General features: G+C 44.8%; 1 protein-coding gene across 3 annotated transcripts in view; it reads right to left on the bottom strand.

Moving 5' to 3' along the window:
• The window catches only part of PLA2R1 (phospholipase A2 receptor 1), a 107,713-nt gene extending 93,068 nt beyond the window's left edge, over positions 1–14,645 (bottom strand). For 2 of the 3 annotated variants that reach the window (XM_037044609.1, XM_037044608.1), the window contains exons 1-2: positions 14,370–14,645; positions 14,254–14,336 (exon numbers count right to left, since the gene is read on the bottom strand). In XM_037044609.1, coding sequence (XP_036900504.1) covers positions 14,254–14,336; positions 14,370–14,389 — 103 coding nt within the window. In that variant the 5' untranslated portion in view covers positions 14,390–14,645. Of the gene's footprint in view, positions 1–14,253 lie in introns of all 3 variants that reach the window. The other variant, XM_037044607.1, reaches the window with a different exon arrangement.
• Positions 14,646–22,247: the final 7,602 nt, after the last annotated feature.

The following is a 22,247-nucleotide window of genomic DNA, read 5'->3' as shown; positions in this document are numbered from 1 at the left end:
GGGCTGTGCTTACCTTTCCGTACCCAGCTGCCTTTAGAATGTAACTTTGGAAAAGTTCTTCAGACTGTGTCAAAACATGTAACTCCGACTTAACAATAACAATAAACCTGTCATTTTCAAAAGAATACTATGTCATGCCAAGCTAAAAATGACCCAAGCCCACTTTCCATTAAGCTATAATAGAATCTAGTCCTAGCAGCATTATGCTCATAAATTCACTGAAGAGAAAACAGTAGTTTTCAAATGGACTATGAAGAGACCAATATAGGTATCAATACTCTGATTGTTATTATATGCATGTATGGGTTGTCTGTAACAAAAAATAATGTGAAAATAAACCACCATCCTTAGTGTCTGTAGCCAGACTTCAAAAAGGATGAAAATCAAATATGGGAGGAATGAAGATTGATTACACATGTCAAAGACATCAGTTCTGCTTGAACAGTGAGTGATTAAGTGATTAATGAAGTACTGTCGGAATTACTAAATCTCTTCTCAGTAAAATGTTATTATACGTCCCTTCACAATTATAAGCTCAGGGGGAGAAAAGGGATTAACCTACTGGAAGTGACTTATAAACTAAATTTCATCTTTTTTTAACAAAATAAAATCCATGGAAGACAGCGGTTCTGCTTTGTATTTTTGAGATCTTTTTAGGAAGACATCATTTTAGACTCACCTTTCAGCCCCACAGGGTAAGGTGTGCTTTTTTAAGAACTGGCAAGAAAATACTTCCTTGATCAAGTGTGGAACTTAAGTTTAGGGTAGTCCATTCACGACTACATGTAGACTATTACTTTGTTCATTCATTCATTCATTCTTTCATTCTTTCAACAAGCATTTATTGGGTGCTGGATATGCGGTAGGCATTGTGTAGAGTGCTAGAGATATAGAGAGAAATTATTTGCCATAGTGTCCGTCTCTTAAAACTGTATCTATTTGTATGACTGTCTAACCACTATGTTGAAAGTAAATTGTAATTGAAAAATAAAAATAAATAAAGCCTCAAAAGTCCAATCTCTTTTCCTCTCACTACAGCTCAGGCAAATGCTCTTAAAATAAATGAAAACAGCCCTGGCTGGTGTGGCTCAATTGACTGAGCATTAGCCTGAGAACAGAATGGTCGCTGGTTTGCTTCTTGGTCGGGGCTCGATATTTCTCTCACACATACTGATGTTCCTCTCCCTGTTTTCCTTCCTCCCCTCTCTCCAAAAATAAAATACTACAAAAAGTGAAAACAGACAACAAATAAACAAAAGCACTATATCTATTTGTTCTGGAATCGTGGGAATGCTCCTAGTTAATTAAATAAAGGGAGCTCCATCTTTGAAAAAATTATAATTGCATTTAAAAGAAACTCTTTAAAACAAGTGACTTAACAAAAGGAAAAGAAAATAGATTAAAACTTAAGACACCTGACTGGGTTTTTAAGAGACGTCACTTGTGAGGTGGACGTGACTCCCCAGTGTCATCAGACCCTTCTGAGTGGGGCGGGAGGGGGGGGGAGGTGCGTGCACATACTTGACCAGGGAAGACAGGGCAGAACAATGCTGGAAAGAATGTGGAGAGAAGACTAACTTTTATTACCCATAAATGCAGAACCATGAACTTCAAACCTACATGAGTCTGTAAAGCTCATTTAATTGAATCATTTCTTTAAGTTTTTTTCCAAATCCATCTTGTCTTAGAAGTTTTATGTACTCAGTGAGAACCATATAGGCTTAGGTCTAGCTTTAACTACATCCCTTCATTAATAACTCAGAAGAAGACAATGAACAGCTGGATCTCATTGCAATTTAAGGTAAGATATTCGAAATTTCAGGCAAATATTTATTGAGTGCCTAATATGGCATGTGTTAGGAACCCTGCGGACAAAAGGATATATATGTCATAGTGTTTGCCCTCAAAGAACTTATTTTCTCCCTGGGAGTATATCATGACATGTACAGAAAGAACTGTGACCTAAAGCCAAAGTATATTTTGACACAACAGGTATAAGCACAATGAGGTAGAAGTCAGAGCTAGAAGGGGTCCGTTTGACTTAGAAGTCAAAGAAATCTCTCTCTCTCTCACACATGCACATACATACACATTCTCATTCAACAGATATTATTTATTAGGGAGGTAATATTTGTCACACATGGAAGTTCATTGGTGAACTAGGCTACCATGGATACTTGTCCTCATTACAGAATCCAGACGAGTGGAGGAGGTCTGTGGGTGGAGAGGTGATGAGTCAGGCAAGGGGGCATTCTGGACAGAGCAAATGCCACCACAGCTCAGAGGGCATAAGGATGATCAGCGGCAGGGGTTGAGAGCCTAGCTACATATAAGACTTTGGTAGCCATAGACTGCAAAATTAGAAAGAGGGGGTTTAGGTAATTTTATAAAGAAGTTAAATTTTATGCAGAAATTTGTATGTTACTCTTCCTATGAAAGGGAGCTTTCGGAAAATGAAGAGACGTGACTGGGGCTGTGGTGTGAAATTCATCCCACAATCGGGGTTGTGAATCATTCAACAAAACATTTCTTGAGCACCTACTGTGTTCCTGACACAGTGTGAGAGAGACACATGGTGTGAGAGAGCTGAGAATACAGACATAAGGGCAAATGTCCAAGTTCTTGCCCCAGGGGAGTTCTCATTTAGGTGAGATGAGCTAGCCCATGAGAGGAAATGGAGAGCAGCTAGGGACTATTGCTATGATCCAGCATGGAAGATGGAAGGTACCGACTCAACCTGTGGTGAAAGGAAGAGAGGGAATGACTGGACTCCAGCCACCAGAGAGAGAATTCAAAGGGGGAAGAAATGACAGGATTTGGTAAAGGATGGAATGTGAAGATTCTGGAAAAAGTAGCTACAATGACTTGTTTTTAGGCTTCAGGTATTCGATTGGCTGCCAGATGGCCCCCAGTCCTTATGACACCCCAAGGTTGGAGTCTAAAGCCTGGGGCTTCTATTGCAGCTTGATCCATCTGTTTGAACAGTGCCCATGGGGTCTCGGGGGTGGTTTCTCTTAAGACCCTGCCAATTCACAGTCACCGTCTCCCTGACACTTGCACTTACCTCGTGGAGTCTTCTTCTCCTTTAAATAGCTTTTCTCTTAGCACTGCCTGAAAATTTCAAGTGTTAAGTAAATAAGCTATATTTACTTAACTATTATGTCTTGGTGAGGTTTCTGTATGTTTAACAAAAAACACTCAAAACAAACAAACAATAATTCCTAAAGAAATACTCCTTTTTACGGCGGGTTTTAGGTAAGCAAAGGGCTTTCTAGTGTTCAATAAATTACACTATGACAGTGGCCTTGTAACCTAATACACACAGAGTCAGAATCTGTGCTGTATCGAGAGAACTGAAAGGAAAAGTTCAAATGCACGGTTCACATCAAGTGCAATGTTTAAGACAAGCTATTAGGAAGCCACAGCTTGCCGACTGCAATGCAATTTCAATCTCCTAGCCCATTCCCCTGGGTTTAAACCTCTTCTACTCCATCCACTCACACAGCTGGTGCTGGGCTCATGCACTTCCTGCCCTGTATCATGTCTGGAATCTGCCCAGTTTCTTGTTGTTCTGACAGTATTTCAGTTTCGGAACGGAAGGGGTCCAATCTGTAACCAATCTAAAGGTGAGCAGCTTCTCTCTTGAGATGTACTGACCTTTCTCAGCCACACAAATTTGGGTTTGTGCTCTCCAGAAAACAAAGGCTTCAGATCTGATTGTGTTTCTTAGATTACTCTAAGCAGGAAGGGACGTTGTAATTGGCTGAATCAATTCCTGTTCATGGCTGAATGATGCAGAAAATCTGGATTCTTGACATGACTGTCTAAACCAATAAGCAAGGACTTTCTGGTGCTTGCAGCATGCACATTGTACTTGAAAGACCAGAGTGAAAAGAGGACCCTTCCTGGTCCTCTCTGGAGATTTGCATTTATCCCAGATCCTCTGAGATTTGGTGATTGTCTTTTAACAAGCTGGCAGCTCCTGACAAAGCCTGTGGGTTTCTATCCATTGCCTTCAATTAATCAACTAAAAAGTTCAGCACATTTTAAAACATCTCGACCTGCCTCAGAACTTCCATCTCTCCCCCTGCCCTACCATTGTCCTTCAACTTTGAGCCTTCTTTATTCTCCTATAGCTTCTGAACCTGGATAATCACCACCTCCACAGGCCGGTGGACCCCTCTGGCTAAATCTTTTTATGTGTTCTTTTCTCCTTGCTCTCTAATCCCCCCAAATTGTTGCTTCAGGTTCCATGAGGCCTATGTTACTCTGGCTCACAGGTGGGGGAAAAATGAAACCCAACTTAATCTGCACCATCAGGCTTGGTTTTGTGAGGCTTCAAACTGCCTGTTACCAGCCCCTTTGTGAAGTGGATTAACCCTTTTAGGCTGTCCCCACCACTCCCTGCCGCTCTCCCTCCCTCCCCTGTCCCTCCCCTCTCCCTCCCCTCATCTCACTTAGCAGCCGGTGACCCTTGCAGAAAATCCTATTATCTTTTTACAAGTTCTTTGTTGTGCCTCTGTATCTTACCAATGAATTTTAAAGCCGAGTTGAAAACTCGTTTCTTCCTTTTAGCTTTTAGTTTATTTCTCCATCATTTTTGTCTTTAACTCTAAAGTATCTAACAGACATTGCCAGTGTAAAAATCATATTGACAGCGGCTCTATGATCATCTCACAGACTGTGTTGAAAATATACCATTTCAGTCGCCAGGGAGCCCCGTTATAAAGAGTAAGTTATGGCAAGATGTGGTCATATAGAACACTGATACACCTCCCTCACAAATGCCTGCGTGTCGAAGCCCCCAACAGGTATGATTCAGGGCCTTGGTCATCAAAACAAACCCAGAAAAGCACTCCACCACCAACCAAACCCGGCTGGGAAAGCTGTGACATCATTGAAAACAAAGTGTTTACGGGAGCTCTCCATTTTAACTGCTTTGAGAATATACCCATTTAAAAAAAAAAGAAAAACCTTTACTTAAATGGGAGATAGACACTGAGATAAAAACAAAACCATCTTTTTTAATGGTGAATACATTGTCAGTCCCTGTGTTCATTTGCAGGACTGCCATAACAAAGTACCACAACCCAAGTGGCTTAAACAACAGGAATGATTGGCTCATGGCTCTGGAGGTTACAAGTCAAGACCCAAGGTGCTGGTGGGGCTGGCTCCTTCCACGGCCCATGAGCGAAGAGTCTGTTGTCCCAGACCTCCCTCCCTGGCCCATAGATGGCTATCTGCGCCCGATACTTCCTTATATCATCTACTCCCTCTGCATATTTCTGCATCCAAATATCTCCTTCTTATGAGAACATCAGTCTTATTAAATTTGGGACTGCCCTAATCACCTTATTGTAACTTGATTACCTCTGTAAAGACCTTATCTCCAAATAAGGCTTCATTAAGAGGTATTGAGGAGTAAGGATTTCAACAAATAATTTTTGAGGGAGACACAATTTGACCCATAACTCTCCTCATGCTTTTTATTCAGGCTGGTTACCTAATTTGCAGGGCCCAGAGGGAAATGAAAATTCGGGGCTCCGGCTGGGGCAGGGAAGTTGAGTCAATATCCATTTCCCATTGGCTCATGAGTGATTGTAACTTCCATGCCAGAAAGAGCTGGGAACACATTCAGTACCTGGGTTGGGGGTAGGTGATAGGTTCCCACTCAGTCCTCACTGTACCTACAGAGGTGCTGCCAGCCCAGCAGACAGTCACTGCCTTGTTCTTCCCTTAAGTGCTGTTGGGAACCACCCTGCCTGCTTTCAGAAGCTGTAACCCTGCTATTGCTAAGGCTGAGTGAGCGACCTTCGGACCATAAACCACTAAGGAGACAAAGCTTATCTCCCTGGCAGGAGCACAGCTTCTGCTCCTTTTTCTTCACCCTGCCTGCCCCCCAGTGCTTGATCGGTTAGCCAATGACAGGTAAGATTCCCCAAGAGGCGAATGACCTAAGACAGGCCGATCTCATGGAGGCCCCAAGGAAGGACTTGGGGGGCTACAGCAAAAGGGGGTGACCTTGCCCCTCAGCTTTGACATAGGTGAAGTCCTCATTATGTCTGCAAGAAGTCTCCTAATCTTTTGGCTGCCTTACTTCCCCTGTCTGACTTAAGCTTGAGAAAATGCGTTAAGCCTAAAACAATGCTGGTGGTAGGTACCACCCTGTGCTGGAAAGGGCAGGTTCTCTAGAGCAATCAGGCCTAAAAAAGAAAACATAAAATCTTGTAAAACCTGCTTTGTTTAGAATACTCTCTATTAAATAAGGGTACAAGCAAGAAGTGAGTTTGTTCCCCAAAGTTTTACGGCCCTTTAGCTATTTTACCCTGACTTAAAATAGTCCCTCAGAGTTCTTTGTATGTTATCTATTGTTTGATCCTTACTTTCTGATAATGATTAATAAGCTTTATGTGTATTCCAGTGCAAAATGAACCCAATAAAAGCCCATTGAAGAAAAGGCTCTTGGCCCTTCTCCTCTGAGAGATCAGCCACCTTTCACCCCCAAGCAGATCATGTCTTGGTAGAATTATTCTCATTCACGGTGGCCAGGGGTGGTGGGGGAGGGGCCTGTGGGCGGAGCCCCCCCCACAAGATGCCACTGGTCATCCACTCCCAGACCCTGGGCCTCCAGTCCCCAACCCCAACGCAACCAGGTTGCCATGTGGGTGGAGGATAAGAGTATGAAGAGGGAGGATGAAAATGCAAACAGGGAGAACTGGGGAGGTGATAAGAGGTGGGACTGAGCTTGAGGTGTGGCTTTAAGCTCCTGGCTCTTACTCCACTATCCCATGGGACTTCTTGTCCAGTGCACAAATAAAAGATAAAAACATTAAGGAATTCCAAGACCCCAAACCATGGAGCATTAAACCCCAAGTTCAAGACCTTACTCAGCATGGGTCCCTATGGGACTGCCAGGGTCACGTGCCTATAAAGCCTGCCCTGTCTCTATTTGTACAAGGCTAACACAGTACGAAAAAGACTGTAGAAAATTGCTTTTAGAGTAGAGCTGCTTGAAGGTAAAGAGTAAGTGCCTTGGTTTCCTCATCTGCACAATTGGTTTAAAATGATCAGATCCTTATAATGATTACCTCAGTCCATAGGACCACTTTTAAATGTTAATAAGAGAAAAGCAAATAGTAACTTTGAATGTAGATAGCTGCAAAATAGCCACTAAATAAGACAATGGTTGTAGTAAGATAATCACTTAGAATTTCCTGTTTACATTTTCATAATTGAAAAGGAAACTTCTCAAGACTCATAGTTACAAAGATAGAACTGATGGTTGTTGCCAAAGAGGTGGGGACATGAGGTATAAGTGAAAATGGTGAAGGAATTAAGTACAAATCAGTAGTTACAGAGTAGTCATGGGGATGTAAAGTATAGCAAAAGGAATACAGTCAGTAATATTGTAATAACTATGTATAGCGCTAAGTGGTCACTCAAAATATTGGGAGGACCACTTTGTAAAGTATGTGCTCATCTAACCTCTATGCTGCACCCCTGAAACTGATACAAAGTACAATTTATTTTTTTAAAATATTTATTTATTTATCTTTAGAGGGGAAGGGAAGGAGAGAGGAAGAGAAACATCAATGTATGGTTGCTTCTCGTGCATCCCCTGCTGGGAACTGGCCCCTGCCGGGAACTGGCCTGCAACCCAGGCATGTGCCCTGACTGGGAATCGAACCGCAATCGTCTGGTTCGCAGGCCCGCACTCAATACACTGATCTACCACCAGCCAGGGCCCAAAATACAATTTAAAAAAGAAAAGGAAAGTTCTCAAAAGCAGAATGCCAAAAACCTGAAACAGTAAAACACTGTATTAACATATTTCTTTGGAACTGTAGTAGTCTGGAAAGTATCATAAGTTGAAAAGTCACATGGACACACATGAATGCAAAAACCTCTTGCTGTTTTGTTTAGCTCTGTTTCATTAGAATCCAATTTACAAAAATTCTACTGCTGTTCCTTTTTTTGAGTGGCTTTATAAAATATTCTTCTCCAAGTGACTTAATACAGTATTCATAAGGTGGTGTTTTGTTTGTTTTGTGAAATGTAATCTTTTTCACTTTGATCAATTAAAAATATAATTAATGCTCCTAGGTTTCTATTGGAAAATCTCAGAGCCTTTTGAGGATAATTTCTAAAACAAAACAGCAGCAACATCTACAGATATCTCAACTATATTATTTTGATAGCTATTATTAGGATCCATCACATAGAAATGAGTTAGAAAGAAGCAAATCAAAGGCATCATTTTTTCAGAAAAGCTGATTGAAATAAGCAAATTGTTAGCTCAGGAAAGGGGAGTTGAGGAAATAACTGAGCTCTCTGCGTGGCTCAACCTTTCTGGTCACTGGCCTGCAATCCCCATTGTGTGGTATCAGTTACTGCAACAACCAACAATAGGAAAAGAGGTTATGAGCTTAATGAGAAAGAGTGAAAGGAACCAGAAAAACTGGCAGTCCATCCTGACTCTCAGAAACTCAGAGGAAAGGAGCTAGTCAAAGAAGCTGAGATGACAACCATGTGAAGTGGAAGAGATTCTGAGAGATGACCAACAGAGACGGGAGAAATAGCATCAGAATGTTGGAGTGATTTGCGGCCAAGAAGGGCAGTTAAACGAGTATCTGATATGCTTTTACTTAAATCCCAAATCTCCAGAGTTTAGGAATTACCTAGAAAAAATTTAAAAGCCGCTAATAACTTTGTACATTCCTGCTTATCAACTATTCACTCCTACATGTGGGAAACACTGGTCTGGAAACGGAGGAGTTGTGGAAAGTAAGAGGTTTGCCTCCTGTTCCTCTTGCCACAAAATCAAATTACCGGCTCCCATCAAACAGCAGAATACTGAATGAACTATTTAATGGAGTCACAAGGCTATTCAGGGATTCAAATCCCCACCGTCAAGTTCCTGTAAGCTCAAGTTACTTACCCCTCCTTGATTTAGGTATTAATATAGTACCTACCTGATTTGGTGAGGACTCAGTGTGTTAATGTGTGTAAACAGGCACAGGGTAACCACTCCCCAAACGTTAGATACTACTGGGAAATGTCGAGACCCCTCTCAACTGTCGCCTTTTACTTTTGTATTAGGGATAGAAGATATGAGGAAAATGTCAGGGTCACGACTTCTCCTTGCTGCTGCTCCTGGTGGTGGCTCTTATCACCCTCCTTTGGAAACCTCTCTCCGGTAGCACCTTGTGTTTCCTTCCTCGACACCAGGATACACCACCCTGAACCTCTTCCTCACATTCACTATGTAAGACCAGCAGATTCTCCTCGTCCTCCTCATTCCAAACAAAGCCTTTAACTTGCAACACAGATGACCCAACACTCTACCCTGGTGTTTTCTCCACTGCAGGTTGTGGCCCATTTAATGGGTCACAAGGTCAATTTAATGACAAGCATTACAAAACAAAATAGAATGGAACAGAGTAGAAAAGTAGCCGCACGTCATATTTAAGGATATTTTTTGATGAAACTTTGTTCGACATGCATGTCCGCACTTCCCTGCATGCCAGGTGCCTCAGCCTCCCCCCCACCCCCCCACCCCCTGCTCCAAGGACCCTCCTGCACCTGTTCTCCCACTCCGACAGCCACACCTTGGCCCTGGTCCCTGCTGAGCATGGATCCCCCCAAAGCTCATTTCTATTGCATTCAATGTAATCTACCCCTCCAGTTCGGACATTCCTCTCATCTCCTTTCACTATATCTATTATTTTTTATTTTCTTCCTCTTCACCTCATTTCTGAACCCAAACTTTCTGCTCCTCAGAATTCCTACCGGGACTGACTTTTTGCCATCAGTGTCTTTCTTCACGCACAAGCGCTTTAACCTTTCAAATGGTCTCTTTGCTGCCTTTCAGAATTACCCTTTCCAAGTCCCAAACTGACCATGGCATTCCCAAACTCAAGTATAAGTGTAATCTGGTTTTCTTCTGTCAAAACTCACAAGACCCTTCTCAGTCATACCCAATTCACCCAATCGGATTTTGTTTCCCCTTTAAGTGTAGTGCCTCTAACCAAACTCTTCATTCCTCATCTTCCGCATGCTTCCAAATATAGACTTGTCACAGTTTCTTGTCCTGCCGTGACCCTATTTTGGGGGTCTGTTCATCCACAGGACCTGATGGGGCAGCACCTCTGTGTGCCTCTTACACTGCTACAGTCCCTGATTCAAGGACAGAGCATGGGGACTCACTATACTGCTGTGACTTGTGTGGCCAGATTCCTCTCCTAGAAAATTGAGCAACTCTTAGAAAATTAAGCAGTTTCTCCTAGAAATTTCTCCTAAAGTCTCCTAGAAAATTAAGCAGAAGAAACCAGTCCACAAAAAGACAACCAAACAGGGACCGCCAAGCAGCCCCTGAGAGAAAGTAATTGCTTCATTCCAGGGGCTTGTTCTTGCTTCCTGGGAGGCCTCATTGCACAGGAGAATCTGCTCTTGGGTCCCCTTGAGATCCTGGTACCCTTACATCTCGTCCCCCCCCAGTTGCCTGAGTGACCTTCAGGACCTACTTGCCTCCATTCAAAACAGTCCAGACTAGAACTTTCAGCCCACTGAACTACTGTTCCCTAACACATGATTCCTTACCTTTGCACATACTCTGCTTTCCTGGGAAAATTCTAGCTCCTTTTTCCCAGGTGGCATCTACCTACTCATTCCTCAGGAAAACAAGCGCCCTATTGTGAGTCCTCAGCCCCTCAGGCCTGTCCCTCCTCTGCATCCCTTTCCCCAGCCCCTCAGGCCAGTTTCATAACACCTACTGTATTGTTTTGAAACTGTTTGTGTTTCAGAATCTGTGTCTAGATGCTCATGTTTTGGGGAACAGTACCCCATTCTGCTCATTATGTTTGTTTTCCCAGTCTTCAGGCAAGTAGTTGATTCTTTTGGTTCCCTACCCTCACTGGCAACCCTGGAGGTCCCTCGCCTGGTACTTTTCTCATTTAGTCCCGCTGACTTTCTGTGTCTCCTGGCCTGAGAGAGCTCAGTGCAGTCTAGAGTGCCAGGGATTAGTGCCCCAGGAGGGGCCCTTCATCAACGATGGGGATGGGGGGTGGATGGGGGGGATGAATGTCGGTTCTTCCTGCCCCTCGGTGGGTCCCTCAGAAGGACCTCTGTGAAACAAAACCCCAACTGCCTGTCATGGCCTTCTTCTGTCTCTTCCCTGTCTCATTTCCTCATTCCTTTATCATGCCTTCTAGAATTACCTCCCAAACAAATTACTTGCATCCAAAAAAATACACATCTCAGAAACTGCTTTTGGGTGAACCTAAACCAAGATGGAGAAGAAGCACCCAAAGCCTGGCAGACAGTGAATGAACAACCGAGGCCTCCAGCCCCTTGTCACTCTTCCCATTGGAGCAGAATGTCAAGAGACACCCCTACCCTCTCCACCCAGGTCACTCTCTTCTCTCCAGATAGGACCCCACGGTCAAGCACTTGGACCTCATGCTCATCAGCCCTTCACTTCCCTTGGTCACTGGTCATCCAGAAGAGCCTACCCTGACCACCCCCAACAACTGGCACAGCCGTGCGCTCCCTCCACTCTTGCCCCCAGGAAACTGACTGCCACAGAGGAAACTCTCCTCTGTAGGATGGGGCCATTTCACATATAATTTTCGGCCCCCCATATAGCATCAAAATCCCTGCCCCCCACCCCCAATTCATTGCCTTTACAACCTCCCAGAGACTATGCCCGCCTTTCCCCAGAATGCCCCACTTCCTTCTTCATTTTCTCACTGCCCTCCCAGTGTCTGAGGTACTTGAGTAAGTGAAGTCATCCAGTTTTAGCACTTGTTAGAAGAAAGGATCTGACCCCAGAACCACAGCGAGGACCCTTGGTATAGCCAAATAGAGATAGGAAGGCCGACTGCAGACCTGTGTACACTGCCGTGCTCAGGGTGGCAAATAATTGTTACAGGCTGTCAACCTGTCGAAACGGTCTGGACTGGCCAGAGAAAGAGGGCACTATGTTGATACTGAAACAAAAGAACAACATGTAAGTATTATTATGAGGTTCACTAATATATATGAGGAAACTGAGAGGTGAAGTAACTTGCCAAAGGTCACACAGCTGGTAAAGAGTAGAGCAAGGATTTGAATCCAGGCAGTCTGGCTCCCAGAGCCCATGAAGTTAACTACTATATGACAGTGCCTCTACTGATTTTTGAATACAAAAGAACTGATAAATGAAAAGTCAGTGCAACACCATCAATTATCTGTCTCCTAAGGCTGGGATGCTTAAAATACATCAATAGTACCTATAGCAATCAATAGTACCTATCAAACAATTCAGATAAAAATACTATGCATACAATCAGCCTTGCCATGTTACATATCATATACTAGTAGATATAAAACTAAAATAGGTGCATATTTTTTCTTGGTTGCTCTGTGGTTGCCAGTCACAGCTAAAAGCAAGTCAGTGTGGTTCACTGAACACAGTGGTAAACTGAAGCACCCCAAAACACAGCTAGACCTCAGCTTCCACATCTGAAATATGGATGGCTAGAGTAGGCATGTGTCAGGTCCCTTCAGCTGCTAAGATTTTTTTCCCACCTTTATGTAGACAGAAAAACTTGACTTCGAACCTGTCTAGATTATACTTGAAATTCACTGATGTGGGTGATTGGAGTCAAGGCGGGGAGACTTTTTGAGGACTGGTTCATTTAATGCCACATAATCTCTGTGCTCTTTGGAACCTCAGTAGCAGCATTGTCACACCTGAAGAATCTCTGTGCCAACTATGTCAAACGTTTCAAATATGCAAACTGTCACCTGGAGCATACAGGAGGTAGCAGATGTTTCTGGATTTGGAGTGCCCTTGAGTAGCAAAGAGAAAACCCTGATTAGAACTACTTCAGGTCAGGATTTGGGTCTGCTACATATAGAAGGGATTAGCCCGTCAGTGTTAATTCTCCTGCTCAGGGGATCAGCAACACACCCTCCTTGTGTGGCTTGGTTCCAGCTGCTGTCCAAAGGGCAGCTGCTGCCCAGTTCTGGATACGTATGTAGGGTTCAGGCCGAGGCCGTGTTGTGAAATGGGAAGGAGTAAGCACTGCACAGTAAACTCTAAGTGGAGACGATCACACCACGGGGTCAGATATGCATTCACAGGAACATTTTTGACTGAACCAAGGAAGGAGGGAAGAGGCTCTGATCTTTGGCCACTTATTAGAATTGCTCAATCTGTCCCTGAATGCTAGGAATGCCTAGGGGGTGCTAGGGAATACAGTCTAGAAAAAATACCTCAAAATCACATACGTAAGATGTTGAGAGGGAGAAAATGAACATAGGCATTGATGACACCTTGTTTTACCCCCTCTCCAAACTCATCCCCAAAGGCAGAGAGGAGGAAGGCTGCAGGAGGCTCCTCCCCCTCGGTCGAACTTCCCCCTGCCTCCCTCCCTTCACAGTTGAGCTTCCACTTTGGCCTCTTGTCTTCTCTGCTTCAGAAGCAGCACACAGTTATTCATTACTGTGGGACCCTGCAGGACAACCTCTTATGTCTCTTTACAAATCTATGTGTAGTAGGTGTTCAACAAATGTTTGAATTTGTTGCCTGTGTGTGCACATACATATTGCAAGAACAGGAGATGGCTTTGAAAAGTCTCTCGCTCACTGGGGTGCCACAGACCTTACAAAGGGTCTCGCTTCATCCTCAGTGGTCCAATGGGTATCCCAGACCCCATTTATCTTACTGAGAGAAACCGAGGAGCAAACAGGGTAACTTGTTCCAGTTCACCCAGCTCATCAGGGCCACAGCAGTGCCTCTCCCCCTGTGAAGCGTTAATAGAGAAGATTAAGTTTTCTTTCCCGAAAGGGGCGGAGAGCAGAGGCCCGCTTGGGGACACTCCACAGGTGGTGGCGCACACCCAGAGCACCTGCTTTGAAAGAGGACGAAATAGAACAGCCTTTTTGCCCCCATTTAGCCAAGAAAGGCTGCCCCCAAATAAACAATTTGGGGGGAGCTGACGTTCTGAAAGGTGTCCTAAACTCCTAAGCCTGGTTTGTGCGCAGCCCTAGTTGAGTGGAGTGGAAGACCCAGGCCCCTCCCCTCCTCGCTCCTCTTTGCAGAAGCCTGGAGGATGCAGGGCCGAGGGACGGGATGCAGGGTTTTTGCAGGACGGCAGAGATGGGGCCACCATCTCAATTCCGTCTCCCCCAGCCTGGCCCTTTCTCCTCTCCCTTGACCACCCCAGACCGGATGTGCGGACCTGGTCCCTCCGGCCGGGGGACACTCACCCTGCCACTCCGTGACCGGCTCGGAAGGAAGAACTGCCGCCTCGCCCTCCGCACAGCCCTGCGGCGCCCCCAGCAACAGCAGCGGCAGCAGCAGCGATGACAGCAGCGGCAGCAGCAGCGATGACAGCAGCAGCATCGCTAACCAGTGGGCTCACGGGTGCGCCTCGTGGAAACTCAGCGCCCTCGGCGCTCCACCCCTCCTGAGGGTCTAACTACCCTCGCGACCCAAAGGCTCAGTCCGTCGCCCCTGTCGCCACTGCTGGACACACTCTAGGCTCCCTGCTGGGAGACTGGAAAGTCACAGAGGTTCTCACCGCCCTACGCCCTCAGGCTTGGAGAAGGAGGAGGCGGGAGTGAACCATCTGCCCATCCCAGAAATTCCTGCCTCTGGGGTGGAGAGAGGGGAGGGGTGAGGCTGCCCTGTGTACGCTCCTCCTGCTTCCACTCTGGGGAGGTGAATGAGTTGAGAATCTCTGGGACAGGAAGTCTGACTTGTGGGTTTGCAAACCACCCGGATTCTGGTAAATTGTGAGTCTGGCAGCAGCCAGCTTGGAGTAAACCAAGGTGCTTTGTGGACCTGGCCCTTTTTAACATCCCGTCCTCTGGAATGTGGACCAGTGGAGATCCCTGGGGAGCAGTGCACCCGGGGATCCGCCCTTCTCGCTGCAGAGTACCCCAAGGCTCTCCCATCCTTGAGCTCCTTTCCGTTTTAAAAATAAACTCCCTCTTCCATCTCCTTGGCTTCCTCGACCCAGCAAAATAGCTGGGTTATCCTACTTTACAGCCATTATCATATTATTCCATCTTATAGCTGGGAAAACTCACCCAGAAAGGCAAAGTGATTTGCTCTATGTTACTACTTAATGTAGCAAGAGTTGCTCCTTAAACTGGTCATAGGAAGACCGGGACTAGAATGTAGTCTTTCAGATAACCAGCAGAACACTAAAAACATTTGTTATTCATGAGACCTTTCCTAACAGGACCTGACATTAGTGATTAAAACATAAGAAGAAGAAAGAAAGCAAAAGCAAGCTTTAAAATATAAGGGAAGATGGTGGGATCTTGGAGAACCTTGCCTTTATCAGCTGCCTATTGGCCAAGACCAAACCAAATATTTCTGAGTAACATCATCTGCTATGGACTGAATTATGTACCTTTTCCCTAATTCATATGTTGAAACTGTGACCCCCAGCGTGATTGTATTTGCAGATCAGGCTTTTAGGACTTAATTAGGTTGCAAGTGTGGGGTTCTACATAGGACTGGTGGCCTTATAAGAAGAGCAAGAGCAATGGATGCACCAAGAAAAAGCCATGTGAGGACATAGAAAGAAGGTGGGTATCTGCAACCTAGAAAGAGGGCCCTTGTCAAAAACCTTGATCTTGGACTTTCCAGCTTTCAGAACTGTGAGAAATAAATTTCTGTTGTTTAAACCACCCACTTTATGATATTTTGTTATGGCAGCCCTGGCAGACTAATAAACTGCCTTAGCCTGGTTCCCTGGAAAGTAGAGTCTGGGGTGAGATCCTTAGGAAGGTGTGGGACTGAAGGTCAGTATGAAGTAGAGGAGATGGGGAAGTCTCTGCTGTTGCCACTGCAACAGCAACTTGTGTGCAGAGTGGCAATAACCTCAGAAGGCCTCAACACTGTCTGCCCTGGAGATGGGAAACAGTCATCTGTAGGCTCATTGTCCCTGCTGGTTAAGGGAATCCTAGGCTTATTAATTGCTCTGCATATTTCCACAGCAGTAAAAAAACTTCAAGCATGGTCCCGTGCCTTGGCTTTTGAGAAGCTCGTAGAGAGCGACAGGTGCATGGGATGGCCAGAGGTGAAGTGCTGTTGGGTTGCTCCAGAGGGAACCTGGGGGAAGCCTGTGCAGGGCTGGCTGCCACGGAGGTGGCTGGACTAAGGCAGGTGGGAGGAGGTGGGCTGAGACGATGTGCAAGATTCCGTTGTGTGTCCATAGTCAACAGCATTTCATCATACGTTGAAGTCCGCATCCCTGTCAGAAAACATGTAGAAAAGTGATGCATTTGGTGTACAAAACTATAGGTACTTCAATCAGGAAACATTTATTGATCTCCCCTACAGCTTCAGATCTACATTGTGTGCTGTGGGAATATCCCCCAAGTAGACAATTTAGCTCTGTCTGAGTGGGCTGGCATCGACTGCAGCGCCCAGGTGCAACCCACACAGCATATTCAAGTAATAAAGCGCAAGACAGATGTTCATCTTTGCTGAGGTTCAGTGCAGTGAGAGTCAGAAGGAAAGTGTCAGGAGGAGCTCCAGTGATTGCTCAGGGCTTAGTTGTGCTCAGATAGGGTGGAGGAAGGTACAGGAAAAAGTTCCAGGAAAAAATGCAAAGGTTGGGGTGAGAAATGTTTGCACAGGAGACAGCGAGTAGGCGGGGCTGGCCGGAGCGAAGGGCAGCTATTGGAGCACCCTGATGAATGACGGCAGCCATGGGGCCCTGGGCTACCTCTCACTGGCTGTAGGATCCTGCTGAGATGGTCACCTGTTATGGGCTTCAGTTTTACCCTCTAAGTAATGAAAAAAAAGAAAAAGCCTTCCCTGATCCACAGAGGATAATATTCCAAAGTAGCAGTGCTAAGAATATGAACACGATAGAAAAGGGAAACAAAGCCATATTTTATCTCCAGACCAATTAGTGTAATGAACAAAGGTGATGATAGCTTCCTGGCCTACTCCTATTACTTTTCCTATTCAAGGGTGAAAAGACTCAGGAAAGAGCTAATCTCCCGTCTTCCTGAAGTGTTGCAACTCTGAGGGGGGAATTGTGGCAGAGAGCCTTTCAGCCTCCAGGAAAGCGATCCTTCCTCATAACCCAGCCTTGTGCATGTTTCCGAGTTCTGAAGCAGGAGAACATCATGGTTAAAGAGGCTCCAGCCCACCAGCAGGTGCCTTAGCCTCCCTTAGTCTTGGTTTCCTTCTCAAAAAAATGCAGACGGTGGTCTTTGCTTCATACTGTTGCTTAATTAAATGAGATAAGTATGTGCAGGGTTTGGCATGGAGTCCGGCATATCGTCAGTGTTCATCCGTGGGAGCTGCGAGTGTGGGAGAGGGTGGGGCAGCAAAAGAAGAGCAAAAGAGAGCCCAGAATCATGTGCGACAGAGCGCTGTCCTGTTGTAAAGTGTCCTGACCCCAGCCAGCCACGGGCAGCTAGAGTTCTGCACCTGCAGGCCTTGGTGTACCTTTCTATCACTCGATGTGTCATTTTGAATTGGAATGTGTTATCTAATTATACCTCTCACGTGAATGTGAGTTTCTGGAGAAACCATATATATTTTCCGTCTCTTTGAATCCTCAGGGAAACACGGTTTGTGGCACTTAGTAAGTTCTCAAAATGTCCCTGCTGAATAAATAAACTAATGAAGAAAGGAAAGAAGGAGGTTGAAAGGAATACAGTATTTGTAGTCATTTGAAACTCAGGAAAAATATTAGAAACCTGAATTATGTTGAATGAAAACATTGAAGAAATTTCAGGGATTTAAGACTCACTTAACATATGGGTTATGGTGAGTGTCAAATCAACAAATACAGTCATACCTCAATACTCGTCGGCTTCGGGACTCATGAAACCCTGTGCTGGTCACATTTTGATAAGAAAAAAAATGTTTCCCCACTCAGCACTTGTTTGGGGCTCATTGGTTTCAGCAATTGTCAGCAGTTCCGCAATGAATTAATGATGAGTACTGGGGTACCACTGTATTTTCTGTGTGTGCATGTAGGAATTGGGGTCTCAGCAACCAAGGGTGAGACCCTGATTTGTGTGAAGGTTCAATGAAAAAAACTGTTTACACAGGTATGGGCAAAGTGAAGAGAACCAGGTGAAGACCTGGAGTGAAGGAATGTGAAGACCTAGTTTCTAGCAAGTTCAGGAAACTGTCATTACAACACATGGGTCTGGGGGAGCAAGGGCAGGGACAGTCAAAGCAGCCTCCTGACAGCCATGCCTACGGGACAAGGAACATCTATCAAACAGGATAGGAGAACAGTAATACTACCAAACAGAAGCCTGTCAGGGAAGAAACTGAGAGAATAAATATGCCCTGAATTCTCCTGTCTTCTCATCTCTTCCCATAGCTGACCCCAGCCAGGGGTCAGTGAGCAAGGAGTCCAGAGAAGTCAGCTCCCAGAGCACAGAGCAGGGTGAGAACTACAGGACGTGAGTCTGGAGAGACAAGCAGAGTGTATCCAGCCTCCTGTCAGTCTTCATACTTGTGCGGAGGACACAACAAAGAACCAGATACAATGAGTCCTCACCCACGGTCACAGAATCTAGAATCTAGGCAGGGGTGTCCAACCCGAGGCCTGTGGACCATATGCAGCTCAGAATGGCTGTGAATGAGGCCCAACGTAAAATTGTAAATTTACTTGAAACATTATCAGATTTGTGTGTGTGTGTGACTGTGTGTTGCACTGTATTTAATGTGTGGCACAAGACAGCTCTTCTTCCAGTGTGGCCAAGAGATGTCCAAAGGTGGGACACCCTTAGTCTAGGGGAAGAAATGAAAAGGTAGTCAGATAATTGTACTGTACTACGACGCATGAGATGAGAATGCATCTGAAACAAGACAAGTACTTGGAAGGGCCACTTATCAAGGCCCGAGGCTCCAAGAAGGCTACCAAGAAAAAGTGGCATCCTAGCTAACATCTTGAGTACTTAGCTGACTTCAAAAGACATGGTTAAGAGAATGAAAAGAAAAACCACCAACTGCAACAAAATATTTTCTAATCACATATCTGATAAAGAAGTTGTAGCTAGAACATACAAAGATCTCTCAGACTCAATAATAAAACCAACAATCCAAATAACAAATGGGAGAAAGATTTGAATAGACTATTAAAAAAGATATACATATGGCAATTAAACACATGGAGTGATTTTAAGACCATTAGGTATTAGGGAAATGTAGGTTTAAACCACAACGATATACTACTATACACCTATTATAGTGGTTGAAATGAAAAAGGTTGAAATGAAAAAGGCGTACTAAATGTCAGCCAGGATGAAGGATGAGGGGCTGGAATACTGGTGATAGGAATACGAAATGGAGCCATCACTTTGGAAAACAGTTTGGCAGTCTTTGAAAGGTTAAAAAAAGCAAATATAACTACTTCGTTTCCTAGAGCTACCATAACAAAGCACCGCAGCTGTGTAGCTTAAAACAACAGAAATTTATTCTCTCACAATTCTGTAGGCTAGAAGTCCAAAATTGAGGGGCTCTGAGGGAGAGTCTGTTCCATCCTCTTTCCTAGTTTCTGGTGGTTGCTGGCAATCCTTACCATGACTCAGTTCACAGTTGCATCACTGCAATCTCTGTCTCCATTGTCCTATTGTCACAGACGGGCACAGATAACCAGGTTCTTCATGATTTGGACAAAGAATTGAACCAAACGCTCAAGAGTTTATAGCAGAGAACATGGGAACAGGCCAACTCCAAGCAGAGACTGACCTCATGGGCTGGAGGGACTCTATTCTTATAGGGCGGATCCTTCCTGGTTAGTTTTGGCAGGCTTTTACTGGGCATGTACAAGTAGTTGTATTACTTAAAAGCTACTGCACATGTGGTCTCCCACGGTTTTCCTGATTGGCTGCCAGGGAAGGGGGTCCCACACTGTTAACGAATTGACTCCCGCTTCTCCTTGGGTCTCCCTGTACTAGGTTCGCCTTGCCCATTACCAGGGAATTAAGGCTTTCCATGATAGAAGTTGGTGAAAAGGAGATGATTTATTCAAGTTATACAGACTTAAGAGTAATGACTTAATGTCTTCATTAAAATCCCAAAGTCCCTTAAAACACCCACAAACACACATAGTCCGTCCTTCTCCCTCTGCCCAGTCCATGGTACCATATCTCAGGAAAAGAAATAGAAGCCCGTGGCTCAGGTAGCCCCCGGTTCTTCTCAGTAATCCATGCTGACAGGCTTCCCTTGATTCCCAGCACCATCAGCTGTGTAGCCACCTCGATCTCCAGTTCTTATTCCAAAACAATATGGCACCTTCTCATGGCCCACCAGCAAGAGTCCTTTCACCCCTTTCCTCCTGCAGCATCTCTCTTGCAGTTTTCCAAACTGCTAAGAGAGAGCTCTGCATCACTGCTACATTTTGCTGTCTGGCTTTCTAAGCTGCATGTCAAAGGGAGACCCAAAGCCTCATGGTTCTCCTCTGCTAAAGTCATGTTGTTCCTCCCGTCATGGCTGCCATGCCTGGGTTTAAATCCCAACACCAATCTTCTTCTGAAGCCCCACTTCTGACTCCTCCCACAATCAGCTATACTTGCCGGCACTCCTGTATTTTTCCACCTTTTCTGGGCTGCCATAATAAGTCCAGGCAGGCATGGCCTTGGGTGTGGAGCCACTCATTGCCAAGCTCTTATGCAGGCTCTGCAACTAGGAGGAGTTGCCTGCCAGTTACATCCTGGGTGGAAGTCACTCCCATCTCTCTGGTTCAATGCATGGCCACAGCTATTTAACATATCTATGAAACCAGTTAAGGTTATAGATCTGTTAAATGACTGTTCTAGAGGTTATCTGCAAAACTTGCTGTGCAAAACAGCTCTCAATGGCCCCATTCCATGTGTCCCCCCAGCTCAGACTTGTGAAGGTGAGGAATCCTCTATTTTTTTAAACTCTATTTTCTTTTTCTAAAAGATTTTATGTATTTATCTTTAGAGGGGAAGGGAAGGAGAGAGGGAGAGAAATATCAATGTACGGTTGCCTTTCATGTGTCCCCTGCTGGGAACTGGCCTGCAACCCAGGCATGTGCCCTGACTGAGAATCAAACCTCGATCCTTTGGTTCTCAGGCCTGTGCTCAATCCACTGAGCTATACCAGCCAGGGCAGGAATCCCATATTTTTAGTATTTCCTGGACACCCTGAGTTCTGGGCCCCATTAAAAATCCTTCCTTTGAGGGCCCCTGGCTTCACCTTCTTACAATATGGCCTTCTTCCCTGTATATCTCTCTGTGTCTCCACATGACCTTGTTATAAGGACATCAATCATTGGATTTAGGGCCTCCCCCAATCCAGTATGTCCTCGTTGTAACCAATTACATCTGAAAAGACCCTATTTCCAAATAAATCACATTCTGAGGTTCTAGGTAAATATGAATTTGTATGAACACTATTCAATCCAGTACAATGACCATATGATCTAGCCATTCCACTTGTAGGTATTTACCCAAGAAAATACAAGCATAGTCTATATAAGATTTGTACATGAACATTCATACCAGCTTTATTTGTAATAGCCCAAACTGAAAACAACTCAGATACCTGCCAAGAGATGAATGGCTAGATTTAGGTATATCCATACAATGGAGTACCACTCAGTAGGAGAAAGCAATGCACCATCATTTGCATGCTTGCAACAACAGGGTTGCATCTTGAAATAATGCTGAGTGAAAGAAGTCAGACAAAAAGAGTATATATTTTATGATTAACTTGTATAAAATTCTGGAAAACATAAACTAATCTGTGGTGACCAAAGCAGATTAGTGCTTGCCTTTAACAAGAATAAAAATGGGGATAGTAGGAGGAGGGAGGCGTGGCTTAGCTAACAGGTAATGGACATAGGTTCCAGATAGAGGAAACAAGGCAAGATTGAACATACGTACTTGAGAGACTCTTGAAGCAGAGAGATTATATATTGAGGTAGGAAATTCTGAAGGTAAATGGAAACCTGGGGGTAAGTCCCAAATCATGTTAAAAACCTCTGTGATGAAGCCAGCAGGGAGCCAGTAAGGGCTGTCATTGTGGCCAGATTTACAGGTTACATTTCGATAGAACGTTCCTGCGATAGGATGGAGAACGGATTGGAGGGGAACAACGCATAAGGGTTAGGGGGCAGCTGCTGGAGTCTTGATAAAAGAATGGACCTTATCTGGACTAGAAAGCACGTGATGGAAGACTGGGAGACATGAATACACATTAAAAGAAAGGATCATCAGGACATAGTGTATGACTGAGTGTG

The sequence above is a fragment of the Sturnira hondurensis genome, unplaced genomic scaffold (assembly GCF_014824575.4).
Source record: "Sturnira hondurensis isolate 20B ecotype Veracruz unplaced genomic scaffold, ASM1482457v3 Scaffold0004136, whole genome shotgun sequence".
In the NCBI taxonomy this organism is placed as follows: Eukaryota; Metazoa; Chordata; class Mammalia; order Chiroptera; family Phyllostomidae; genus Sturnira; species Sturnira hondurensis.
The sequence above is the reverse complement of the archived record's forward strand: the minus strand, read 5'-3'. Positions and strand labels throughout refer to the sequence as shown.